We start from the raw sequence: 22,685 nt of genomic DNA on the forward strand, positions 1-22,685 counted from the left end.
TTTTCAGTCACATTTTGGAATTTAGGGGACACGGATCGGGCTGCAGACAACACGGCGGACTGCGACCAGGATTCTGGCACCGCCAAACTCGCCGGAAGTTCCAAAAGTAGGTTAATGGTTAGTTGGCCCGAACCCGAACCCGAACCGGTCAAGGTTAACGACCGGTCCGCCACCTACGTTATACTGTTAACATAGGATTTACAGTATCGCCATCTCTGATTCTGAAAATAAGACAAAACCAGTTTGGGCTTTTCGCAATTTGGGAAACGATCGTTTATTTCTTCCAGGATGGAGAATCATTAACAGACTAAAGCAAACAGCCAACTCATTCACCATCCAAAACATAATAACCGAAATCAAAAATAAATGTGCTTATTGTGCTGCCAGTCCTCACTGCTTCCGGAAGCCCCTCAGGATCGGATAGATGTTCTCAAACGCCTCGTAGATCTCAGCTCGTTCTTTGGCTCCTGGAATTAACACACAGCCCAAAGGTTTTCAGAAGCTCAACTAATGGACCTAAATTGTCCTGACTTCTGTTTAGTTTTTAACATCAGTTTAACTTATGATCTTAAGTTGAGTTTACTTACATATTGAAGGCAGCTTTTGAACCTTCATTTCTAAGTTTAACAGGCTTGAAATTTATTAGTGTGGAAAATCTGTGTCAGATTCACAGCATCTGTACTTGATCACTGACCACCAAGATACATATTTTACCTGATCAGAAGATCTGAATTTTGAACTTTTGAGGTCTGTGTTTCATAATTGTAATAAAATATTCCTGAAAAGAAGATATGTGAGAATTACTTCATCTAACTTCTAGTTAAAAAGATCATTTAGCTAAAACTCCTCTTCAGCCGACTGGACTATCACAACAACCTAAAATCTCAGCTTCATGTGGCAGTAAAAGACAGATCTCACAGCCATGAGATAAAGACCTTGTTCTTGTAATCATGAGATCATTTTTAACAAATGAAGACTGTGGAGATGTTTGAGTTTTGTTACCGGTCAGCACCACTTTCCCGGACACAAAGATGAGCAGGACGATACGGGGTTTTACCATTCGATAGATGAGGCCTGGAAACAGCTCTGGCTCATAACTATGGACGGACGGACGGACGGACGGACGGACGGACGGACGGACGGACGGACGGACAGACAGACAGACAGACAGACAGACAGACAGACAGACAGACAGACAGACAGACAGACAGACAGTTGCTGTTTTTAAATAAAGTTTACCCATGTGATGATTACAACAACATTTCAAGTGTAAAAGACATGGAAAAGCTTTTTAATGTCTATTGTAATATAAGCGCAAAGCAAACAAAGTGATGACTTTACTCCTGGAACACAAACATGGCCTGTGTCGTATGAGTACTTACACTGAGTATGTACATATCTATGCATCTTCACAGGTCACAGAGATAGCCTGGCTCCTCATCCTAGCTACAGGATGGAGGCTGTCTAACCCACCCTTCTCAACAGTAAATGACCCATGAAGCAGTGATGGTTCTGTCTACCTGCTGAACTGCTGGTGGGTCAGGACCAGTCCTTCCAGTCGGATGGGGAAGCAAACATCACAGCTGGCCACCATGTTCTGAATCTTAAAGTCCAGGAAGCGAGCGGGGAAGCCAAGTTTCTGCACCACACGGGCGTACTTCCTGGCTGCCAGCCGGGACTGCTCCTCACTCAAACAGCCCAGGGCAGAGAATAGAATAAATAAAGGGGACATCAGGTTTTAGGTTTTTGCAGTAGAAAAAACTGACCTCTTGGCTCCTGTACAGACCATCTTCCCTGAGCTGAAGATAAGCGCTGTGGTTCGAGGTTCACGGATCCTCATGATGACCGCTGCAAATCGCTGAAACACAGGACCATGAGGAACAAAAGGCCCGTCTGCACCACAGCTGCTCACTGATGACAGAGGGTGACAAACCAGCCTGACAGTGTGATGTCTGGTTCTGCTACCTTCGGATTGTATTCAGCGTTTCTGGCTTGAAGGGCGATGAACTTCAGGTCAAGAGGACAGCCCAGGTTCACTGTGGAGACGATGTTCCTTCGGAGTTCCACGGGAAAACTCCAGATTATTCACCAACACAATTACTGCCTTACTTCAAAAGTCTAAACAATCTCATTCATCATAGGTTTCAACACGGCACCTCAGTTGGTCACTTTCCTTTTACTCGTTTTCTGCAAACCACCGTGGGTCACCTTTGACTTCTTTCTACCATCATCGCATAAAGAAAGTTGGGTGGAGATCTCAGCTAAGAGGAACTACACTGAGAAGCTAAGAAACCAGTTTTCAGCCAACAACCCTACATCAGTGGAGATCCCTATAGGACATCACCAGCTACAGGAGACCACCCTCCCTCTGACTGGGTTCAGACCGTTCTCTGCTGGTCCATCACTGTGTGGTTAGGGTCAGCAGCCAAACATGACAGGAACAGACTCCAAGGGACAGTCCAGGCCGCAGAAAGAATCATCGGTGCCAACCTGCCCTCCATCAAGGACCTGGGCACCTCACGGGTCAAGAGAAGAGCAGAGCAGGTCTCTTCAGACCCCTCGCATCCTGGTTACAGACTTTTTGACTCCTCCCCTCTGGACAAAGCCACAGAACACTGTGCCCCAAAACCACCAGAAACCCAATCAATCAATACAGAAATTAACACAAATGAAAACTGAGCAGCGTATATCCAGAAACACCAGCCATCAGCACTACAGACCCAGTATCAGCACTACAGACCCAGTATCAGTCCTACAGACCCAGTATCAGCCCCACAGACCCAGTATCAGCACTACAGACCCAGTATCAGCACTACAGACCCAGTATCAGACCCAGTTTGTAACTCACTGTAGCTGTGGGATGATTCCTGATCTCTCTGTCACTGGCGTCATTGGGGTCATTGGGGTCATTGGGGTCATGGGACAGAAGGGTGAGGCACCAGTCTGTAGTCCTGATGTGGATGCCTCCTGCTGGTGATCAGCTGGTGCTGCTGCTGTGGAATCCTGGGAGTTGTAGTCCAAACCAATGCCACTGTCATGAGACGCATCCAGAGCTGCAGCCTGAGTCTTTGCTGCTTCAGCTGAAACCACAGAGCATGTAAGACACCAAAGAAGACCAGCAGAGTCCAGGTCACGCTGTATTGTAGCTGTACTGAGACAGACTCATATCTGTACTGTGAACTCCAGTAAATTCAGTCACCTGTGTCATCCTGTAGTTCATCAGGTAAAAAACTGAGGTCGAGCTCTTCACCCAGCTCCCCGCTTGGCCCCGTCTTCATCGATAGGTAAGAGGGGTCTTGTAGGCAGGAGGCATGATCCGGTAGGGGGTGTGCGGGACTCTGCAGGCCGAGCCCCTCCCCCAACACGAAGCTTGAGTCCTGTAGTAGGAAACTCATTGAAACACCTTCCATACAGATAAGTTCAGACTTCAATGCAGAGTCGATGAGACGCCTTCTCTTTCACCTTTTTGAAATACTATCTGTATTTTTAAATGTTTTATTATGAAGGCCGAATAAATTAATCAGGAGAAGAGGGCCCCAAAACCTCCAGGTTTACTCCCTTCTGTTCCTGCTCACACACTGATTCATCAGGGTTATGCTCCATCCTCCAGGTCCTGGTCCTGGACTCTACATCTAGTTTTAATACCTGACCTGCTTTAGTTTGTATTTGTCACTACTGTTATTTTACATATATTTACTACTTTAATGTATGTTAGAGTTTCATTGTGTGTGAGCTGAAGAAGAAAGTTCAAAATGTTTGATCATTTGAACACACAGGACACTTTTCCAGTGTCACACTTGTACAATCATGTCACCACGATTAAAGCCGAATAAATAAATAAACTTTCTTTGCTTCCATCAGCACGATCTGATGCGTCTTAAAGGAAAACTGATCAGGTTTTAATGGTTTTAAACTCTTCAACTACAAACCATGTCACACACCCCTAGTTTGGGACTCTGACTGTGTGTCGCCTGCTGCACCCACATATGTGGACACTATTTCTAGTGCCGGTTTCTGCTGCCACAAACACATTTGCCCAAATAAAATTCTGGACGTGTAGACCCAACAGCAGCGGTCCAACCAGACCTGTACTCACGTTGGCAATGGAGTCATCAAAGTAACGCTCCAACGCAGACTCGTCCATGAGTGATAACCATCGGAGCCGCGCAGCTGCATCCAATCGGCGCTGATCACGGTCTCGACTCCACCTGCAAGCAGGACACCTGGTGCTTTTAATTTGAAATACTGTTTCCACATCACCAATAAGAACATGGACATCAGAACAGATTTATTTCTCGTGACATAAACCACCTGATAAAAGCCAGGATAACGAAATTCATTTATAAATCAATTCTAAGCCCGATTATTACCTGCCATGTATGAAAACATGTTTCTGCCAGAAAGAGGAAAACCAAACACGGTTATCAATATAGAGTACAAATGAAAATACCCACCGTTGGTTATATCTTTACATTATAAGACAGAAGGAGGAGAAATGAAGACATTAATTACAGACAAACAGGTTTTACATTAAGGCAAAACATTTTACTTTAGAGCCAAATTGATAAAATTGCTTCCTTTCTGTTTTTGTGGCAGCGGGTTATTTTCCTCTCGTTATATTTGACATCTTTTTCATGCATCAGAGTAAACTGGTATTTTCAGTCTGTGAACCCTCGGACTCTTTATGGTGCTGACGGATCCCTGCAGTTCAGCCTCCGACCTGCAGGGGGAGACCTGCTCGCTGCCGCCGCGGGAACAGAGAAGATCCGCGCATGCGCTACGGAGGTAAATAAGGCGGCATGGTGTGAGACCTGCGCTGGTCGTGGACAGGTGAACGGACAGGTGTTACGGCTGATCCCAGGTCAGCTGACACAACATGGAGGATCGTGTGAGGGAGTTTTCACAGGAGGCTCACGGTGAGGGAGTACTGCAAGTACTGTCAGTAGTACTGCTGCTGATACTACTAGTAGTAGTCCTACTATCGGCACTACTACTACTATGTAGTATAGGAGTATTCTGCATTTATTATTAGTACTGGTACTAGTGCTGTACTTCTACTGTTACAACTACATGTAATACCTCATGTTAAACTGTTGCTGATACATGTATTACTTACACTGTTACTAATATCACCACTGGTGATACTAATACTGCAACTAGTAGTTAGTACTGATACTGTTACTGCTATGGGTTCTGCAGCTATTACTGCTGGTACTATTAGTGGTAGTCATTAATACTGAGCTGAGAAGTACGACCAGTCATACTGCTGCTCTGAGGCAGCTGATCGACAGTATGACAGATTATTAATTACCTTTCAGATCTGTATCTGAACCAATCGGTGCCTTACCTGGCAGAACCACCTGACCCGTTGGAGTTCTACCGCAACTGGATTGGTCCAAACAAGCCCTGCATCATCCGCAACGCCTGCAGCCATTGGCCAGCTTTGTCCAGGTGGACACCAGAGTACCTGAGGTGAGGAAACCAGACCAGGAAAACTAACTCCTTCTTCTGTGGTAAGAGGATTTTCATCCTCCATTTCCTGTCGGCAGGGAAAAGGTGGGGTCAAAGGTCATCAGTGTGGCGGTAACACCTAATGGCTACGCTGACGCTGTCAACGGTGATCGCTTCGTGATGCCGGAGGAAAGACAGATGAGTTTTTCTTCTGTTCTGGACATCATGGAGGGCAAGGTGAGCAGAGTACTGCAGGGGATGGTAGTATTAGTACTTTACCTGAGTATTTCCATGTTGTGCTACTTCATCCATGGACTTCACTACATGTCAGAGCCAAACCTTGTACTTTTTCCTGCTCTACATTTATCTGATAACTTCAGTTCCTTTTCAGGATCAGATGGATCCAACAAAGATACAGACTGATCATCAAACTTTATTGATCCCTGGGGGGAAATTCCCAAGATACCCACCAGTATTTAAAGTACTTCAAATTAGAAGTATAGAAGGTAGTGAACGTCAGCTACCCAGCAGTATATAAAGTACTTCAAATTAGAAGTACATAAGGTAGTTAACGTCAGCTACCCAGCGGTATATAAAGTACTTCACATTAGAAGTATATAAGGTAGTTAATGTCAGCTACCCAGCGGTATATAAAGTACTTCACATTAGAAGTATATAAGGTAGTCAACGTCAGCTACCCAGCGGTATATAAAGTACTTCAAATTAGAAGTATATAAGGTAGTTAACGTCAGCTACCCAGCAGTATATAAAGTACTTCAAATTAGAAGTATATAAGGTAGTCAACGTCAGCTACCCAGCGGTATATAAAGTACTTCAAATTAGAAGTATATAAGGTAGTTAACGTCAGCTACCCAGCGGTATATAAAGTACTTCAAATTAGAAGTATATAAGGTAGTCAACGTCAGCTACCCAGCGGTATATAAAGTACTTCAAATTAGAAGTACATAAGGTAGTTAACGTCAGCTACCCAGCGGTATATAAAGTACTTCAAATTAGAAGTATATAAGGTAGTTAACGTCAGCTACCCAGCGGTATATAAAGTACTTCAAATTAGAAGTATATAAGGTAGTTAACGTCACCTTTACCAGCTGCAACATTAAAGTGATGAGCACAGTGAAGGACAGTCACACAGACTCTGCCTCAGTTTTGTACACCTGTACACAGGTGAATTGGTGCTGAAAGGGGTGGGGGCGTGTGTGTTGCAGGTGGAGAAGCGGGGCGTGTTTTATGTTCAGAAGCAGTGCTCCAACCTGCTGCAGGAACTGCCTGAGCTCACAGATGACCTGGAGCCTCACATCCCCTGGATGAGCACCGCGCTCGGTAAGTTCAAACTACTGAGCATGCTCAGACTGCACACCTGTCACACCTGGAGATGTGTCAGGAGGTTCACAGGGTTCCAATTCATCAATTGATCCAAGATGGAGATAATCAGCTATACAGTAGGAACTGTTTAATGCAGCTGAGGAAACAGCTGTTTAACCAAAATGTCTGTACCATGAGTCAAACTAAGCATCTTTTCTCCTTATAGGAAAGTTTCCTGATGCTGTCAATTTTTGGCTCGGAGAGACGAATGCCATTACCTCCAGTAAGATCTGCCCTCCACACGCCACAGCACATCTGGCACATCTGTTTGTGTATGAACTGTGTGTTGTGATATCTCATGTCAGTGCACAAAGATCACTATGAGAATCTATACTGTGTGATTTCTGGAGAGAAAAACTTCATCCTGCTGCCGCCCACAGACCGACCCTTCATCCCCTACGGTAACCATAGCAACCAATGCATTTATTAGAGTAGCCATGTAACCACCCGGTGTATCACAGTGACCATGCTTTGTCTCTTAGTGTTACCATAGTAACCACCCACAGTAACCATGGAAATGTGTGCCAGGTGTGTATCAGCCAGCTGTTTACCGTCAGCGGGATGATGGTGAGTTCGAGGTCGTCGATCAGAGCGACTCGGAGAAGGTGCGTTCGGGTGTCTGTGTTAATCTCAGTGCTTTCTGCAGTTCATTCTGATCTACTCCAGCATCCTTCCCTCCTCAGGTTCCGTGGATCCCTCTGGACCCTCTGGACCCAGATCTGGAGAAGTACCCTCAGTACCGGAGAGCCCAGCCAGTCAGGTGCAGCGTGAAGGCTGGAGAGATGCTGTACCTGCCCTCTCTGTGGTTCCACCACGTCCAGCAGTCACACGGCTGCATCGCAGGTACAACACACCTGTTCTTTCAGCAGGAAACAAATCATCATCACATGGCACCGCTCACATACAGGTGATGTTAACATGGACTGAGTAATATGACACGCTGCTGCTGCTGCTCATTCACATTTAAAAGTTCAGCTCATGTTTTAATTATTGTGAGTTTTGTATATTTTGCAGTTAACTTCTGGTACGACATGGAGTACGACATCAAGTACAACTATTTCCAGCTGCTGGAGTCACTGTGTGAGGTCATCAGGTCGACATGACATCACAGTAGCTGCATGATGTCATAGTGATCATGTGACTAGGTTTGTGAAATTGTAAAATAAAGTTTAAAACATCTGCAGAGAATGAAGCCTGAGTTAAATAGTTCAATCCATTAAATATCAGTCAGCATCTTGAATTGAATCAAATGGTACACCTGGTGGACAGGTGTATCACCATGCATTCAACTAGATAAGATGGATAAATTAGATAACTCTCTCATCAGTTTCCATTTCCCACAGCTAAATAATGCTGACAATGTAGAGGCAGCATGAAGCTTCTGCCCTGCAGGAACCCACTGCACCACTAGAAATCAGGGGCAGTTTTACAAAGTGTAGACCAGCTCCAGTTTTAGATCAGTCTAATGTGATTGACGCCTAAAACATTAGCTGTGGTGGAGCAGCAGTGGGAAGGTGATAGTAACATGTAGTGTAACAACGGCTAACAAAATGTCATGGACTTTTCAGTTCCTCCAGGAAACTCAGCCTGAGCACTTTATGTTGTTGATCTGCCCATTTGTTTCCTAGTGAGAAGAAAATTTCCCAGAATTCATTGTAAATTAGTCCTACGTAAGATAAAGAACTTTGTTGGAACAATGTGGATCTAAAGTCTGTTAGTTTGATCTCAGCTGGTCTGTGAAACCAGTCCCCCGACGGTTAAATTACTTAATATGATAATCCTTAACTCCTGCTTCTTCTCTTGCTTTCCACCACATCTCATGGTTTTCATGGTTTGATGCAGATGTGTCTGAAAGCTCTAGAAAGAGTGGGACCTAAAACTTATCCAAGGTCCAGAATCAACTTTCAAATTACACGAGCAGAAAAATATCAGCAGCTGCTTCCTAAAAAGCTCAGAATCCTCATGTAAATCAAAAACAGTGATGGAGCTGAATCAGTCAGAACTACAGGAACCCATGATACATCTCTGGACTGATAAAAGTCTAAAAGCAGCCAGTCCAAGTCCTGCAACAGACTAACCTGATGAAATAAAGACCAACTCAACAATTAAAAGAACAAATTCAACTGTGGCTTGTACAGAGGTTTGCAGACACTTTCTGTTCAGAACAGTGAATTTTCAGCTTCTTGCTGCAAATCACACCAGGTTCTCAGAGATTTGAACGTGCTCGCTGCACGACTGGATTCACAGCTTTTATTGTCTTCTGAAAAAACCTGTTCCCCTTTTTGTTCACCCTGTGGTCTGCAAAGAAGAACACACCAGGTGGAACATTACAGTGTGAAATAAAAACGAGTGGCATGTTCTCCAAACCCAGACCAGAACCAATGAGAAAGCACTTTATTAAAGTAAAACACAAAAAACCTGAACAGGCAACAAACCTTAAAAACACTCGTGTGAAACTGAAAAGTATATTGTTTTGATATTCTTTTTTATAATATATAATATACTTTCATATTGCATCGTCTGTGAGAACAGTCAAGGCCACGTTTGCTCGTTTCCCTTCAGGAAAAGAAAAATAAAAGCATTAAAGGATTTTCCCCACAAACTCTCATTATGTACAAATGTAAACACAAACAAGGTGCAAGTTCAGCTACTCAGGATTTAATTTGACACAACAAAGTTGGTGCCCGCTGAAGCTCCGCCTCCACTCCCCTGACCCCACCCCCCTCCAAAAAGGTGTGATTGTCAGGTCTGCTGATTCCCACCTATGAACCAGGTGACTCCACAACTTAATCTATCCACTGATTAATTCTCGACTGATCGATTCAGCTCTGTGCGATTAGCTGTCACATGACAATAAAAAAGTGTCAGTGACGTTTCATAACGAATATAAAGGATCAAACCTGCGTATTTACGTTCTGATACAGTCTGATTCATCCATTACATGGTTGACAAGAAAATTACTGTGCAGCTTTATGATAAGTGAGTATTTTTACATTTTTCTGGACCAATCAATAATCACCTGATAAGGAAAATAGATGTAGTTGATAAGAATCTGTGACTTTTCTCACATCTAGGGGCAAAATAACCAAACAGGGATTTGTTTTTGTCAAATTCACTAAATGAACCAGATTTACAACCTGTGAAATTAAAGGGAGCAAATGCCCAAAAATCAGGCTCCACTTGACTGACCGAAGCTTTCAACCCTGTCCCATGGTCGTGATCAGCACCCTGGATTCACTCAGACGCTGCTGAAATGTAAAAAACATAACGTGAATAAAATGTGCTCAGAATAAAGAAGAAATGGCGACTGAGCCCCTGCTGATGAAAAGACCATGTGAGACGGTCGAAAAGAACTAACCAATCATAAACTGATCACAACTCTTTTGTTATTGCATTCGATTACATAATTTAGTCATCAAATTTCTGGGTTTGTGTCACAGGAAGTTCTCGGTTTGATGACAGATGTTCAGATCAAACGGTTGATCGATTAGCAGAGAGAATGATCAGCAGATTAATCAATAACAGTAAAGATCGCTTTGACTGGCTTAATTTGACAAATACCCACCAGCCTGTGTCTCAGTGAAGCAGCTGCAGACTCAGACTCACAGGGGAAGAAGAGTCCTGGCCGGGGCTCCTCCTCCGTCACTAATGAGGCTGATATGTTAACGAGCTGCTGACCACTCAGGTGACCAGGTGTGAGGTGGAGTCTGAGCAGCAGGGGGCGCCGTGAAACACAACATGTGATCAGCAGCTATCTGGGTTGATTAAATTCCAGCGGCTGCAGTAACCTGACCTCAGGTGAAACTTTGTGACATTTTACAATTCATTGATCAACAGAACCAATCAGATATTGGGAGCAGCTGATGTGACCTGTTTCACACACTCAGTCGTCCTCGTCGCGGCTCCTCCTGTAGATCGGCACGTTGATGCTGTGGAACGCCGGCACCCAGCGGTTGTCGTGGAGACCGACGTTACAGCCGGGCGTGTCCCTGTGGGCGCCATGGCAACACATCCAGTATCCGGGGCCGTACGGCAGCGCCTGGCAGTACGGTTTGTGGTGCCAGCGGCACAGTGACACATCGCCGCGGCCGTACCGCTTCTTACACTGCTTGCAGGGGTCGTCACGGTAACGGGGGTCAGACACCCAGAGCGAGTCGGCAGGCCGCACGCCATAGTTCTCGATGACAAACTTGAAGTAGTGGCAGGTGCACTTGAGAGCGGCGAGGCTCTGCGTGGGAAGCAGCAGGAAGATCTTGACCAGCAGGTGATGGGGCAGCACGGCCAGATACGGCTGCGGCTCCAGCAGCTGCTGCAGCCGCTGACGCATCTCCAGGAAATCCTGCGACACGTGCCGGCTCACAGGCACCGCGGCCAAACTGAGACTCACACCAGCCTCTTCCTCCAAACTGCTATTAGCCCGCCTCCTCTGCCTCTTCTCCAATTGGCTGCCAGAATGAGGGGTAGAGCTAACAGAAGGGTGGAAGGACTGAGAGTGGGCGGCCTCCAGGTCAAAGGTCATGTTGTGTGTCAGAGGGCAGGGATCCAAGTCTGCAGGTGGGTATGAGTCAGCAGGAGGAGAAGTCAAAAACAATAAGCCGGGCAGAGGCTCCGCCTCCTCCGACAGTGGGGGCGTGACCACAGTCTGAGCTGAGACAGCGCTATGCGTCTGCAGACCTACCCCGCCTCCGGCCTCCTGAGGCTCGACCACTGGCTCACCTGAGCGCAGAGGGGGTGGCGTGGTCTGAGCTGAGGCAGGTGATTTTGTTCTGGCTGTTTCTGTGCAGCTGATTGGTTCCCTGCTCTGACTCTGAGCTCCCACAAGCAATGACAAAGATGATGATGTCACTGATGATAATTGTGATGTAGGCCGGGAGGGGGCGGGGGTCTTGTCCCCAGCAACGAGCAGGACTCGTCCCACTGATCTCCTCAGGCTGTTGCTCCTCGACAGATCCCCCTCTGTCCTCCTCCTCAGACACTCTGACTCCAGCTTGGCCACCATGTCTGACACCTTGATGCTCTCTGGCTCCTCCCCCTTGACTTCTGACCTGTCCCTCACCACAGAGGGCGGAGCTCTGGAAAGTGTGATGGTGGTGGAGCTCTTCTGCAGACCCAGCATAGGTTTGCAGTCTGGCTGCTGCTTACTCGCCCTCTGCTCCAGGAACGCCACCATCTCCACCACTGACACCTTGGGCCCCTCCTCTTCTGCCATTGTCACCATGTCGCTTCCACACCCCCCACCACCCGACTGTTGGCTTGAGTCTGAATGGCACAGAGAAGGTTTAACGACATGTTGCTGCGTGTTCAGGACCTGCGTCTTCTGGTCTTGCTGGAGACTCTGGCTATTTCCGGACCTGCGCCGGCGTTTGGCACCACAGTTTTCCTCCCAGCTTCCTTTCGCTTTTGTAGGCCGTGACAGTCCTGACGTGTTGACGTGGTTCACACACGCCACTGCTGTGCGGACCTGGCTGCTGGAAGTGCTGTTTGAGATGCGTTCACTGCACTCAGCACCGTCTGTCCGTCCGCCCTCTGAAGCAAAGATTGCAATCTTCTCACGAACGTGTCCGGGCTTGATGACGGTCCAGATGTCGTGTGGGGCGTCTTCATCCTCTGTGGCGGCCTGATACAGTCGGAGCGAGTTGTTGTCACAGCCTGGAGGCGTGGGGAGGAGCCGCAGAGCAGAGCTGGACGATGCCTTCAGCTGCAGCGACGCCACGCTGCCGCTGACGTTAGTGCAGCGTAGTGTGCTGGTGGAGATGATGCTGAACGGGAGGCGGCCGCTGCTGATGTTGCCATGGTTACTGTTGCAGGTCCTCAGCAGCGCCCCCTGCTGGTGTATAAACACACCACTCCGCTGGGGCGACATCTGAATGCCAGCTGCATCCACATGCAACTCTGAGCGCACAAGCTTAGGATACGACTTCAGGTGCATGATGGTCCTGAGAGAGGCAGAGAGAAAATAAAACAGAGTAAAAAAATATGACGTTACCATTAAACAGTCACAAGTGTCACGTTACATCATCTGCTGGGATGACCAGTGACCTGCAGCACCTTCTAACTGACCTGTCCCACCAGAGTCAACTCTCCAGCCTGTGCGTGCTCTGGCTCAGCTGCACATTCATCAAAAATTGCTAAACCCAACACAGAGGCGTAAAGCTGGGCTGTCATGTGGCACGATCCCTATGTACGTATATATTTTACTATTATACCTTATTACTCGCTTCGTCTGTGCCTGCAAACAGGTGAGTGACACTTATGGCCACTCTACAAACATCACACTACTTCACTGTCTCATGTAGGAGTTATGGGCAAATGAAGAGCAAACAGAGGAGACTGAAAACACACAGAGCTGCAGATGAAGAACGCCTTATAAGCACTGGTTTACTCAGACAGACTGAGGGAGGATCCTGCTGCTGGATGACACAGTGGTTTTACTGGAAGACAGACCAGTCGCACCAGCTGTTTCTAGAACTGGTAGTTCCCCCTCAGCTGTGAGAGGAAGAGCTACAGAATCCCTGTGAGTTGCAGCCCTTTGTTCAGACCAAAACATCTCAAGTCAAAGTTCAGCTGCCGTGAATACAAAGAGGAAAATGAAAACAGCCATTGATCAAAACTCAACTCGTAGTTTTAAGATCAAGTCAGAAACTTCATGCAGTTTCTTTTGTGTAAATGTACAGATGTGCAGAAACACCTTTAACCTAGAGGATGTAGGTATCAACAGTATCAACAGCCAAACACTACCCCAGCAGCTGACCCCAAACATACCAAAAAAAAAAAAAAAACACCTTAACTTGAAACTGGCCAACACACCAGAATCCGGCCTGTGATTGGACTACTGTATGCAGAGGAGGTGGGGCTTACCACCAGATCGGGTGCTGAGTGGCTGGTGGTGACACGGGGCGTTGTCCCGGCGTGAGTGACAGCTCCTCCGATCTTCCGATCTTTGAGCTTCACATGTCTGTGGCTTTCACGGTCACGGTGACTCCTCAGGAAAAGAAACGAGGCGGCGTCACCAACTGCTCACACTGCTGCTGAGTGGCGAGGACGCAAACACACAACCTGCAGGAAAACACACACACATTAGTGCTATCAAACACACTGTCGTTAATAAGGACAGCTGACAGTCCTGCAGCAGTTTCTGAGCTGCCACAGTCATAAAACAGGGAACACTGTGCATTGTGTCCACTATAGGAGCGTGTGTGTGCACGTGGTCTGTGAGGCCCCCTCCACATAGTGACACCCAGCAGCTGCTGCACACTCAGCTCTGCTTACACTGGCTGTATGTCAACGAGCCAATCAGCTGCCTGGATTCGATCCGTGTGTCTATATAAGGCAGCAGGTAATCGGCAGGTCTGGACACACACGTGTGTGCGTTACTTTTTGCAGGTCAACACACAAACAGACACACACTGATCTGTACTGGTGTGGGAGTGTTGCTGCCGTTTCAGCAGTTTTGTCCTTCCCACAATGCCGCTGCTCTGAGCAGCTTCACCTGGGCGTACGCTGGGATTTGGTCCACTATGAACCACAGCTCTGACCTCAGAGGCGTTTCAGGCACACTGGAGCAGAAACATACTCCGGTTCCTCTGCAGGTGTTTCAGTTTGTTGGCTGCCGGCACCTGAGGCACTGAAACACCTGGAACACCTGGACCCTGCGACTGCGGAGAAGACGGATGGGTGGAGGATTAATGTGTTCTCTTGTCTGATGTTTTACAGGTTCAAGACTGGAGCTTGTGACAAGCCCCTCCCTCAACAGTACCACAGTGGAGCCCTGGAGCTGCTGAGTGGCAACTGGTCAGATTGGTTGTACTGGGCAGTTTCCAGCTGTGAGCAGGTGAAACTACATAAAGGGCAAAATGTATAAAACAGTCTTGAAAATGTGGTGTTTCAGTTTTCAGTCTCCCAGCTCTGGCAGTAAGAAAATCAAGGCTGTTTACAACTATCTGCTGCTCATTCCTGCTTTCTCAACTAAATCAGTCATGTGACTGTGCTTTGTCTCTGTGATTGGTCAGTGGGAGGCAGCAGCAGCAGCCCCGGCTCCTCTGTGTCTTAGTGAAATAAAACCATCTGCAGCTTGTTTCAGCCTGTGCAGCCAGACAACCACACCCTCGACTCAACCACAGGGCATGCTGGGAAACAGCAAAACGTGTGTGTGTGAGGGGTGGGGGCACTGCAAGCATCAAACAAACACATGATGTTTCTCTGTGACAAAAACACCGAACTGACACCACTAACGGATCTCTCTGTCTTTGTGAGGACATTTATGGACATACAGACAGCCCCCTGAACTGCTTCCAAACAAAACCTGGTTCTAACTTGGACCCTAAAACCAGGACTGAACCCGTAAACAGCCTGTTGTAGTTGTGAGGACCAGATAACATGTCCTCACAGTGTAGTCTCTCTTCCTGATGTAACAGTCCAGATCAGTCCTCAGAGAGATAGACAACTGGGCTCTCGACAAACAGAGCAATAGTCTTATTAGTTTCTAACAAATGGTCAGGGGTGTCCTGACAATTCCAGAGTCCTGCACTGGAGTCAGGTCCCTGCAGCAGGTGGAACATGCCTGTTTACAGACTGATGACTTGTTACTCTAGAAGGAATCCAGCCTGAAGTTAAAAAGCTGCCATTACTGTTGTGACGTTGCACTTGTAAACACAAAAAGTCTTCCACCTGTGCTGCAACAGGACACAGGGCAGCCTGTACACACCTGTGTGACATCACATCAGCGTCTCAAGGTGGAGATAAAAGCCTAAACAAACACACAATCAGGGCTTTGGGCTGTTTTCAAGATGGAGGACCAGAACAACTTTTAGGTCAATGGAGAAACGATGATTCAAGGAAGTGGGACATACAGAGACAACACAGGAACAGGACACACACAGGGTGAGTTTCAAAGTCTAATGTCAGAAAATAGCTACTCACTGAAGATTCAGCTTACAAGCATGTTCCACGAAGAACCAGTAGAACCTGAAACTGCAGGGCTGCAGCCAGCATGAAGCAGAGCCTCAAACTGGGAACAGAGCTGGGGCCTGAACCTCTGAGCACTGGCAGACACCGTAGTTCACTGGTTTTATGCGTCTCCAGTTAGAGCAGCACGTGTATGTTCCTGAAACACTGAAACTCAAAGGAGGAGGAAACGTCCACGTAAAGGCAGAGAAGTTTCTGAGAGTTCACACACAAACGCTGATAAGAAGTTAGGGAGCAGCTGATACGACTTCAGTCGTCTGATCAGGAGACTGATTCAGAACCTGCACTCGGACCCCACCCTGTCCTACAGGTCTGGCTCTCTGTCTCACCAGTGATTTGAATAAGGACAGTCACTGTGAGCTCCTGTTTCTCTGAATGTCCTGTGGCTCTGACTTTGCTCTTCCTGCTGCATTTTATCAGCTCAGGGTGAACTGTCAGAAATGTCACAGCGATAATGACGAGATAAGAACTTACAGTGAGAAATCAAAACTATATCCAAAAATGGAGAAACTACACAATGAATCCACAGCAGCTCCAGAGTTTCCCTGATCACAGTGTGTGGACTGGCTGCTCAACCACAGGACACCTGGGATCAATACACAGGAAGTCAGATCACTAGAAACTGGTGATCAATCAGTTTCCTGGACACAAACAGGGCTGCAGTCCATTATTCTACCAGTACTAAGATAAACCCTTTATTGGTCAAGGACCATTACACGGTCCAGTGACAGGCCCATCAGTGGCCTAGGCTAAGGCGGTCACCTTAGACAGTCCGGTCGCTGCAGAGCTTCGCTTTAATTCTCCCAAACCTGTTAAACGTGGACTTTGCCCCAACATGTGCAGGGAGCAGCGAACCGACCTGAAGCCAGACGAACAGCCGGAAGCCTCAGTCTGGGTCACTAACCAGCTGTTAGCATTTAGCAGCAGCACCGACGCGAACGGCTCTGAGAGGCGATGGGGTCTGTGAGTGTGGCAGCACGGACCGCTCGGACACAGCTCACCTGCAAAGTCCGCTACGGCGCTAACTAGCATGCTACTAGCTGCGGCCGCTCGAAACCATGATACACCTGGCTAACAGACTAGCCCCTGCAGCTAACGACGGCAGAGTAAAGAAGAAGCAAAACAACAGACCATTTAGATAAACAACCCAAACATTTAAATAAACAAACCCAACAAACAAACGTGTTTCTCTCGGTTTGTGTTGTTGTGTTTATGTTGACCGGAGCAGCAGCCGAGCACCCTAACAGGCCGAGGGTCGGACTAACCTGGGGGGGCAAAGCTCTCTGCTCTGTCCGCTGGCAGCGACGAAGCCCGGTCGGTTCGTCCCGTTAACCCGAACCAGTTCGTTCACCGAGCTGCCGATAAATGTTGTTTTCAGTTACATCACAGTCTAAACGGAACCGTCTGTTCCTGATCCTGAGCTCACTGACCGAGCGCTGACGTACAACTGAACCCTCTGCGTCATGACGTAAACACGTCTGACAAAGGTCGTCTATACCCGGGAAGAAGCAGTCTCCGTTAAAATGATGGTAAAAAGACGACTGCATTTCATGGCGCTGACAAAATATTACATTTGTGAATCACAATTAAACGCAAAACAACTGACCAAGACTAGATAACAAACCATCACCAGTCAACATTTCTATCTATCTGTTTGTCTATCTATCGTTATTGTATTTAGACAATAACAATGCAACATAATGTGTTTTGGTTCACAGCAGCAGAGACAGAGTGAGACCTCTTGTGTATGAACTTTTTAGCGATCGTCTTCAGTCTCAATAACAAAAACAAAAAGGTTTTTATCAGACCAGAACCAGGAGAACCGGGAGAACCAGGAAAATGGGAAACAGGGAAAGTTCCTATTAAGTATCAAAGGTCACAGTGAAAACTACCTAATTCCTCGTCTATCCCTGAAAACAGACACACCTGAGAAAGAGCGAACACACCTGTGAGCGTGTGTTTCAGTGTCGCCCTCTTGTGGCTGTGAGAAACAAAACTCTGCAAAAGTTGATTTTCTCCCTCAGCGTTGACTTTTTTTAACCCAATTTACTCTGTTCTTGTAAATCTGGTTTCATTGTTTAAGGAAAACATGAGGTGAGTAAGATGATAAATCTGATCCAGTGTTAGTCTGGGACACTCCCAACACTGAGCCAATCATCAAATAACAACTAAACACAGAGTCTCTGTAAAATGCATCTTATCCTGCAGGTTTTGTTTTGTTTATGTGGCCAAAGACTGATGGTGAAGAATGAAGCCTGTGATGTCATGATATTTATTATAGATCATGTGATTCAGCCTTGATGTTTTAGATAAGACTGGTCATTTTCAGAAGTGATGGTGTCACTATCTGTCATGTTGGAGAAATACAAACAGACAAACTGCAGTAGGTTAAGAATGAACCTTTATTTGTACCAGTCACTTCAAAAGAAATATGTGGAAAAAAGCAAGTTCAAGAGGGCCCACAGTAGATCTATTCTAATCTCACCAATAATCACCCACATCTATATTCAAGATAGACTTAGCATTAACCAGGGATCTACTGATATGTGTAAATAAAACAATATGAAAGATGCATAGGTAGGACAATCTATTTCAGATCCACCAACAATGTTCTGTAAATCTATTCTGATATAGTAATGATCTGTAGGTCTACAAAAGGCACCCATGAGGATTAACTGAACATCTACAATGGATACACTGGATCTGTATGATCCCAGTAGATCTCTGGTGAATTATCAATAGATCTCTGTATGATCCCCAGTAGATCTCTTGTGGATCTCCAGATATACTCAGTATTAACCAGGGATCGACTAATACGTGTAAATTAAAACAATATGGAAGGTGCATAGGTCGGAAAATCTATTTCAGATCCACCAATAATATTCTGCAAACCTATTCTGATAATGATGATCTGTAGGTCTACAAAAGGCACTGCTGAGGATTAACTGAACATCTACAGTGGATCTGTATGATCCCCAGTAGATCTCTGCTGAATCATCAATAGACCTCTGTATGATCCCCAGTAGATCTCTGGTGGATCTCCAGTAGCTACTATTGTAGTGGATTTCTTGTGAATGAATGACTAATCTCCTGTAGATCTACAGATTACCACTTCCCCATATCTGTGGTGGATCCAGTGATCCGTCTTAGGTCACCGTCTCTATGTTGACTTTGGACAGGACGAGGTCGTTGTAGATGTTGAGTTTGTTGATGGATTTCAGGTCGGTGATCCGGTGTTTGTACTGCAACAGGTGAGAGTTGTTGACGGCCACCTTCAAGTTTTCTTTGGTGCACAGGATCTTCATCTACAACAACAAACCACAAAAAGTAATTGCGTTAATTATGTTGTTAAAGACTGGCCCTGTAAATATGCTCTGCTGCATTCAGGGACCCTCTGACATCTTATCATCACTGTTAGAAGTCAACAGACGTCAGTCAGAGCTTTGTTTAAAATGCAAAATCCCCAAGAAATCAGAGGATTTTATGACTGTAAAATGAGTGGGACCTCGAACGGTTGTCCCTGGACAAATGGGAATGCCTGCAGCTCTCGCTCCTCCTTTCCCCATGTCGAGCCGATGCAGGTGTTCCTGACAATCACTTTCTTTCCACTCTCGTTGAAGCGAGGGTTGAAGTGGAAGGCCAGGTCATTTGCTGTGGCAAGATCCACTGTGATCCTGAAAAACAAGAGACCAGAGACCTGAATCCACTATCTTAACCTGTGATTTTTTTCCAAGTTTGTTATTGATTTTCAGACAAGATGGAGCTGGTCCATAGGCACATTAATCTAGCATTGTACACTTTCATAATTTAATTTATTTATTTTTGTCAGGGACAGGCTTATGGCATATACGTTTCAGCAGCTGGGATAGATTGTTAATGTGTTTGTACTGACTTGTCAGCGCTGGGTTTGATGGTTCCAGCAATGGTGATCAGCAGTTTGTCATAAAGTCCATTGGGCAGGATCTGTTTGTACGGCACTGCCTGTCAACAAGACATGTCTGGTTACTACATCCATTTATCCAACCATGCACCCACCCACCCATCCATCTCTGACTCACCAGACTCTGTTGGGGGGCAGCAGGGACAGCAGGTCCAGGTCCGGTTGTAGGACTAGGCCATCCCCCAGGTGCGCTGGGTTGGGGGGTGGGCCAGGATGGCTGGCTGGGGTTTCCTCCAGGCCAGGTAGGGTTAGCACCTGGTTGACCGCCGGGCCAGGTAGGGTTAGCACCTGGTTGACCGCCGGGCCAGGCAGGGTTAGCACCTGGTTGACCGCCGGGCCAGGCAGGGTTAGCACCTGGTTGACCGCCGGGCCAGGCAGGGTTAGCACCTGGTTGACCGCCGGGCCAGGCAGGGTTAGCACCTGGTTGACCCCCGGGCCAGGTAGGGTTAGCACCTAGTGAAGAAATGAGGTGTTGATTTTATTCGACCTGCTTTATTCTGGATCTGTAGCATCAAGATTATCTGGTTTTACCAGAATAATGTAAAACTAAAGCGTAGATACATTGGGGCTTCCATAGTACAATACAAACAGAGGGAGAATCAGGATGTTGGTGAATACACCTGTAAAGGTCTGGTTACCTGATTGGTTGCCACCGGGCCATTCGTCTAGAGCGTCTGAGAGCTGCAGAAACATGTGGAGAAACATTAAAACCACAAAGAGGCTCCTCCAGTGCTCATCAGGTGGTTTGGTTTGTTATTTGGGCCTCAGCTCTTCTTTTTCCACCATTTGAGTTTTATTGACACACCACACTGTCTCATGGACATTTCCTCTGCTAATGTGAGTAAGCAAATCTGACGATTATCCTGTCCTTAGTTAATCCAGGTGAAAACCACAAACCGGCTATTATTACATTCCTCCCTGCAGTGAAAAGACACACCCTGCACACAAACTGACAACAGTCTGTTCTCTTCACTCTGCTGCTGTTTCACACAAATGAGTCTAATCTGCATCTAAAAAGAAACTGATGCAAAACTCTCAGCAAAGCTATTACAGCGCCTGAGCTGTCCCTGGACACAACGTCTGTTTCAGTGTCCGAGAGTTCCCTGAACGTGTCGCAGTGTATTTCAGTGTGTGGTTGGTGAGTTTCAGGGTGTGTTCAGTGACTCATCAGGAATGTTCAGCACCAAGGCGTTGGTTTTAGTAATGAATGACGCCTTGTTCATACTCAGACCTTACCCACCCAAACAAAAACACACACAACACTAAGGGCCAGTGAGTTGTGTTAATCCGAACCTGAAAACCCGACAACGTTGTGTTGTGGTTTCAGATCAGACTGAGCTTCAGTGATGTCTGGTCCTGGTTTCCTCAGACATACTGTTTTCACAGGAAGTCACATGTTTATCTGTGTTTCATTAAATCTGTTTCCATCCTCCTGTTTTTTATGCATCATTTCCATCTGCACATGAGAATCTGGCCTGATGTAGATGGAAAAAGAAAAGCTGATCTGTTTGCTGCCGTTTCTTTCCTGGAAAATCAGCCCCATGTGGATGAAACCTGACATGGCCCCATCACCAGTCAGGAAGCACAGGCAGCCAAAGCCTTTTTCAACCTCAACTAGAAAATGAAGCTTGAGCCTAAACAAGAACTACGACAGAAAACGAGTAAATTCAACTTCTAAATAAACAAACCAGCATAACAACTGAAAATCCAATACAGATGGAGTTTGTCCCACAGGCCTTCACAGTCTGATCAGTGGTGAAAGATAAAAAACAGACTTACGTTCATCATGTTGCTCCCAACCTGAAACAGAGAGAAGAGGTTAAAGCTGCAGAAGAAGAAACGCCTGAGGGTGTACTGAGATCATCCAGGGGGGAAGAAGAGCTCAGATGCCAAACAACACACACCAGTGGTTTAGATGAATCACTGTAAGAATTTAGCTTCAACAACAATCAGACCAAGGTTTCAGGAGGGAAGTGAAACATGGGGACGCTGTGAGGCCACACCAGCAGGAAGGGACTGACACAAAACACCCCAGCACCAAAATAGTAGACACAAACACTGAACTACCAAAACTACCACTATTTATGTGAAAGACAAGTCATTTCCTGATTCAGCAGAAATGTTTATGCTAGCAGTGGGCGGAGTCACCTTTGACACGCTACCTGAGCTGTGTGCTCACCTTGTCACACCTTGTCTCTGGACTTTACTCTGCAGCGTCTGTCCCACTGAGACTAAACTAACCCATAAGATTCTTGAGGATTTTTCAGCAGAGCACCTGAACACGGCCCAAACCTCCTGTGTGTTTTCTGCACGCAAGCAGACAAAAGAAGAAGAGACGTGCACGTACCTGAGTTCACCTGACAGCTGCAGACACACACTGAGTCTGTGGGAAGCCTGAGCCGGTTTTAAGTCCTGGAGCCGCGCCCTGATCACACATGTAGGCCACACCCAACACACACACTGAGGGATGTGTGACCATGAATCAGCCCTGGTGTCTGCACAGGAGCTGCTCTGTCCGACGGGCAGGGTGTGTTTGCTGCTGCTGTGTGTGTGTGTGTGTGTGTGTGTGTACTTGTCTTTCTGCGGTTGTGTGGACATGTTTTTATGTGATACCGTTCTTGTGAGGACATTTTGGCAGGTCCTCACAACTTGAAATGGTTTTTTTGAGGGGTAAAACTTGGTTTTAGAGTTAGGGTCTAGGACTGCATCATGTCTATGATTGTCCTCACAAACATAGTGAGACATGGCTGTTTACTTGGGAGTGTTTCCAGGTGTTTTTCCTTTTTCAAACACTTGAGATGAAGCTGAATCATTAACAGATTATTGTAGGATTAGGGACACATTTTCAGTTCAGTCAGTACTTTATATACCGCTGGGTAGCTGACGTTGACTACCTTATATACTTCTAATTTGAAGTACTTTATATACCGCTGGGTAGCTGACGTTG

At 46.5% G+C, this 22,685-nt stretch overlaps 4 protein-coding genes across 9 annotated transcripts; 1 reads left to right on the forward strand and 3 right to left on the reverse strand.

Annotated features, from left to right (window-relative positions):
* Window positions 1-390: 390 nt before the first annotated feature.
* tbpl2 (TATA box binding protein like 2) lies at window positions 391-4,774 on the reverse strand. Its single transcript, XM_026308438.2, has 10 exons — window positions 4,721-4,774; window positions 4,371-4,393; window positions 4,097-4,208; window positions 3,200-3,377; window positions 2,849-3,080; window positions 1,966-2,053; window positions 1,767-1,858; window positions 1,521-1,688; window positions 1,003-1,097; window positions 391-467 (listed from the first exon to the last, which is right to left on the reverse strand). The coding sequence occupies exons 1-10, from the start codon at window positions 4,772-4,774 to the stop codon at window positions 391-393; spliced, it is 1,119 nt and encodes a 372-aa protein (XP_026164223.2).
* On the forward strand, window positions 4,631-8,026 carry jmjd7 (jumonji domain containing 7). 2 transcript variants are annotated; one of them, XM_026308436.1, is made up of 9 exons: window positions 4,631-4,916; window positions 5,319-5,472; window positions 5,550-5,695; window positions 6,676-6,792; window positions 7,001-7,057; window positions 7,140-7,235; window positions 7,363-7,439; window positions 7,518-7,677; window positions 7,849-8,026. In XM_026308436.1, exons 1-9 carry the CDS (start codon window positions 4,877-4,879, stop codon window positions 7,935-7,937), a joined length of 936 nt encoding a protein of 311 aa, XP_026164221.1. In that variant the 5' UTR covers window positions 4,631-4,876; the 3' UTR covers window positions 7,938-8,026. The 2 variants fall into 2 exon arrangements, with proteins under 2 accessions (XP_026164221.1, XP_026164222.1); XM_026308437.1 differs by having other exon boundaries at window positions 4,635-4,916; window positions 5,550-5,688; window positions 6,678-6,792.
* A 1,186-nt stretch (window positions 8,027-9,212) lies between these two features.
* fbxo34 (F-box protein 34) lies at window positions 9,213-17,253 on the reverse strand. 5 transcript variants are annotated; one of them, XR_003295790.1, is made up of 4 exons: window positions 17,064-17,253; window positions 13,693-13,890; window positions 10,400-12,770; window positions 9,213-10,079 (listed from the first exon to the last, which is right to left on the reverse strand). XR_003295790.1 is itself a non-coding variant. In XM_026308419.1 (4 exons), exon 4 carries the CDS (start codon window positions 12,761-12,763, stop codon window positions 10,718-10,720), a length of 2,046 nt encoding a protein of 681 aa, XP_026164204.1. In that variant the 5' UTR covers window positions 12,764-12,770; window positions 13,693-13,890; window positions 15,754-15,945; window positions 17,064-17,253; the 3' UTR covers window positions 9,213-10,717. The 5 variants fall into 5 exon arrangements, 3 of the variants coding, with proteins under 3 accessions (XP_026164204.1, XP_026164203.1, XP_026164206.1); XR_003295789.1 differs by having other exon boundaries at window positions 9,213-10,082; XM_026308419.1 differs by adding an exon at window positions 15,754-15,945 and having other exon boundaries at window positions 9,213-12,770.
* Window positions 17,254-18,181: 928 nt separating this feature from the next.
* Window positions 18,182-22,171, reverse strand: lgals3b (lectin, galactoside binding soluble 3b). Its single transcript, XM_026308428.1, has 7 exons — window positions 22,086-22,171; window positions 21,518-21,538; window positions 20,377-20,419; window positions 19,857-20,191; window positions 19,691-19,779; window positions 19,304-19,472; window positions 18,182-19,103 (listed from the first exon to the last, which is right to left on the reverse strand). Exons 2-7 carry the CDS (start codon window positions 21,524-21,526, stop codon window positions 18,945-18,947), a joined length of 804 nt encoding a protein of 267 aa, XP_026164213.1. The 5' UTR covers window positions 21,527-21,538; window positions 22,086-22,171; the 3' UTR covers window positions 18,182-18,944.
* Between the last annotated feature and the right edge of the window lie 514 nt (window positions 22,172-22,685).

This window comes from Mastacembelus armatus, unplaced genomic scaffold (genome assembly GCF_900324485.2).
Source record: "Mastacembelus armatus unplaced genomic scaffold, fMasArm1.2, whole genome shotgun sequence".
NCBI lineage: Eukaryota > Metazoa > Chordata > Actinopteri > Synbranchiformes > Mastacembelidae > Mastacembelus > Mastacembelus armatus.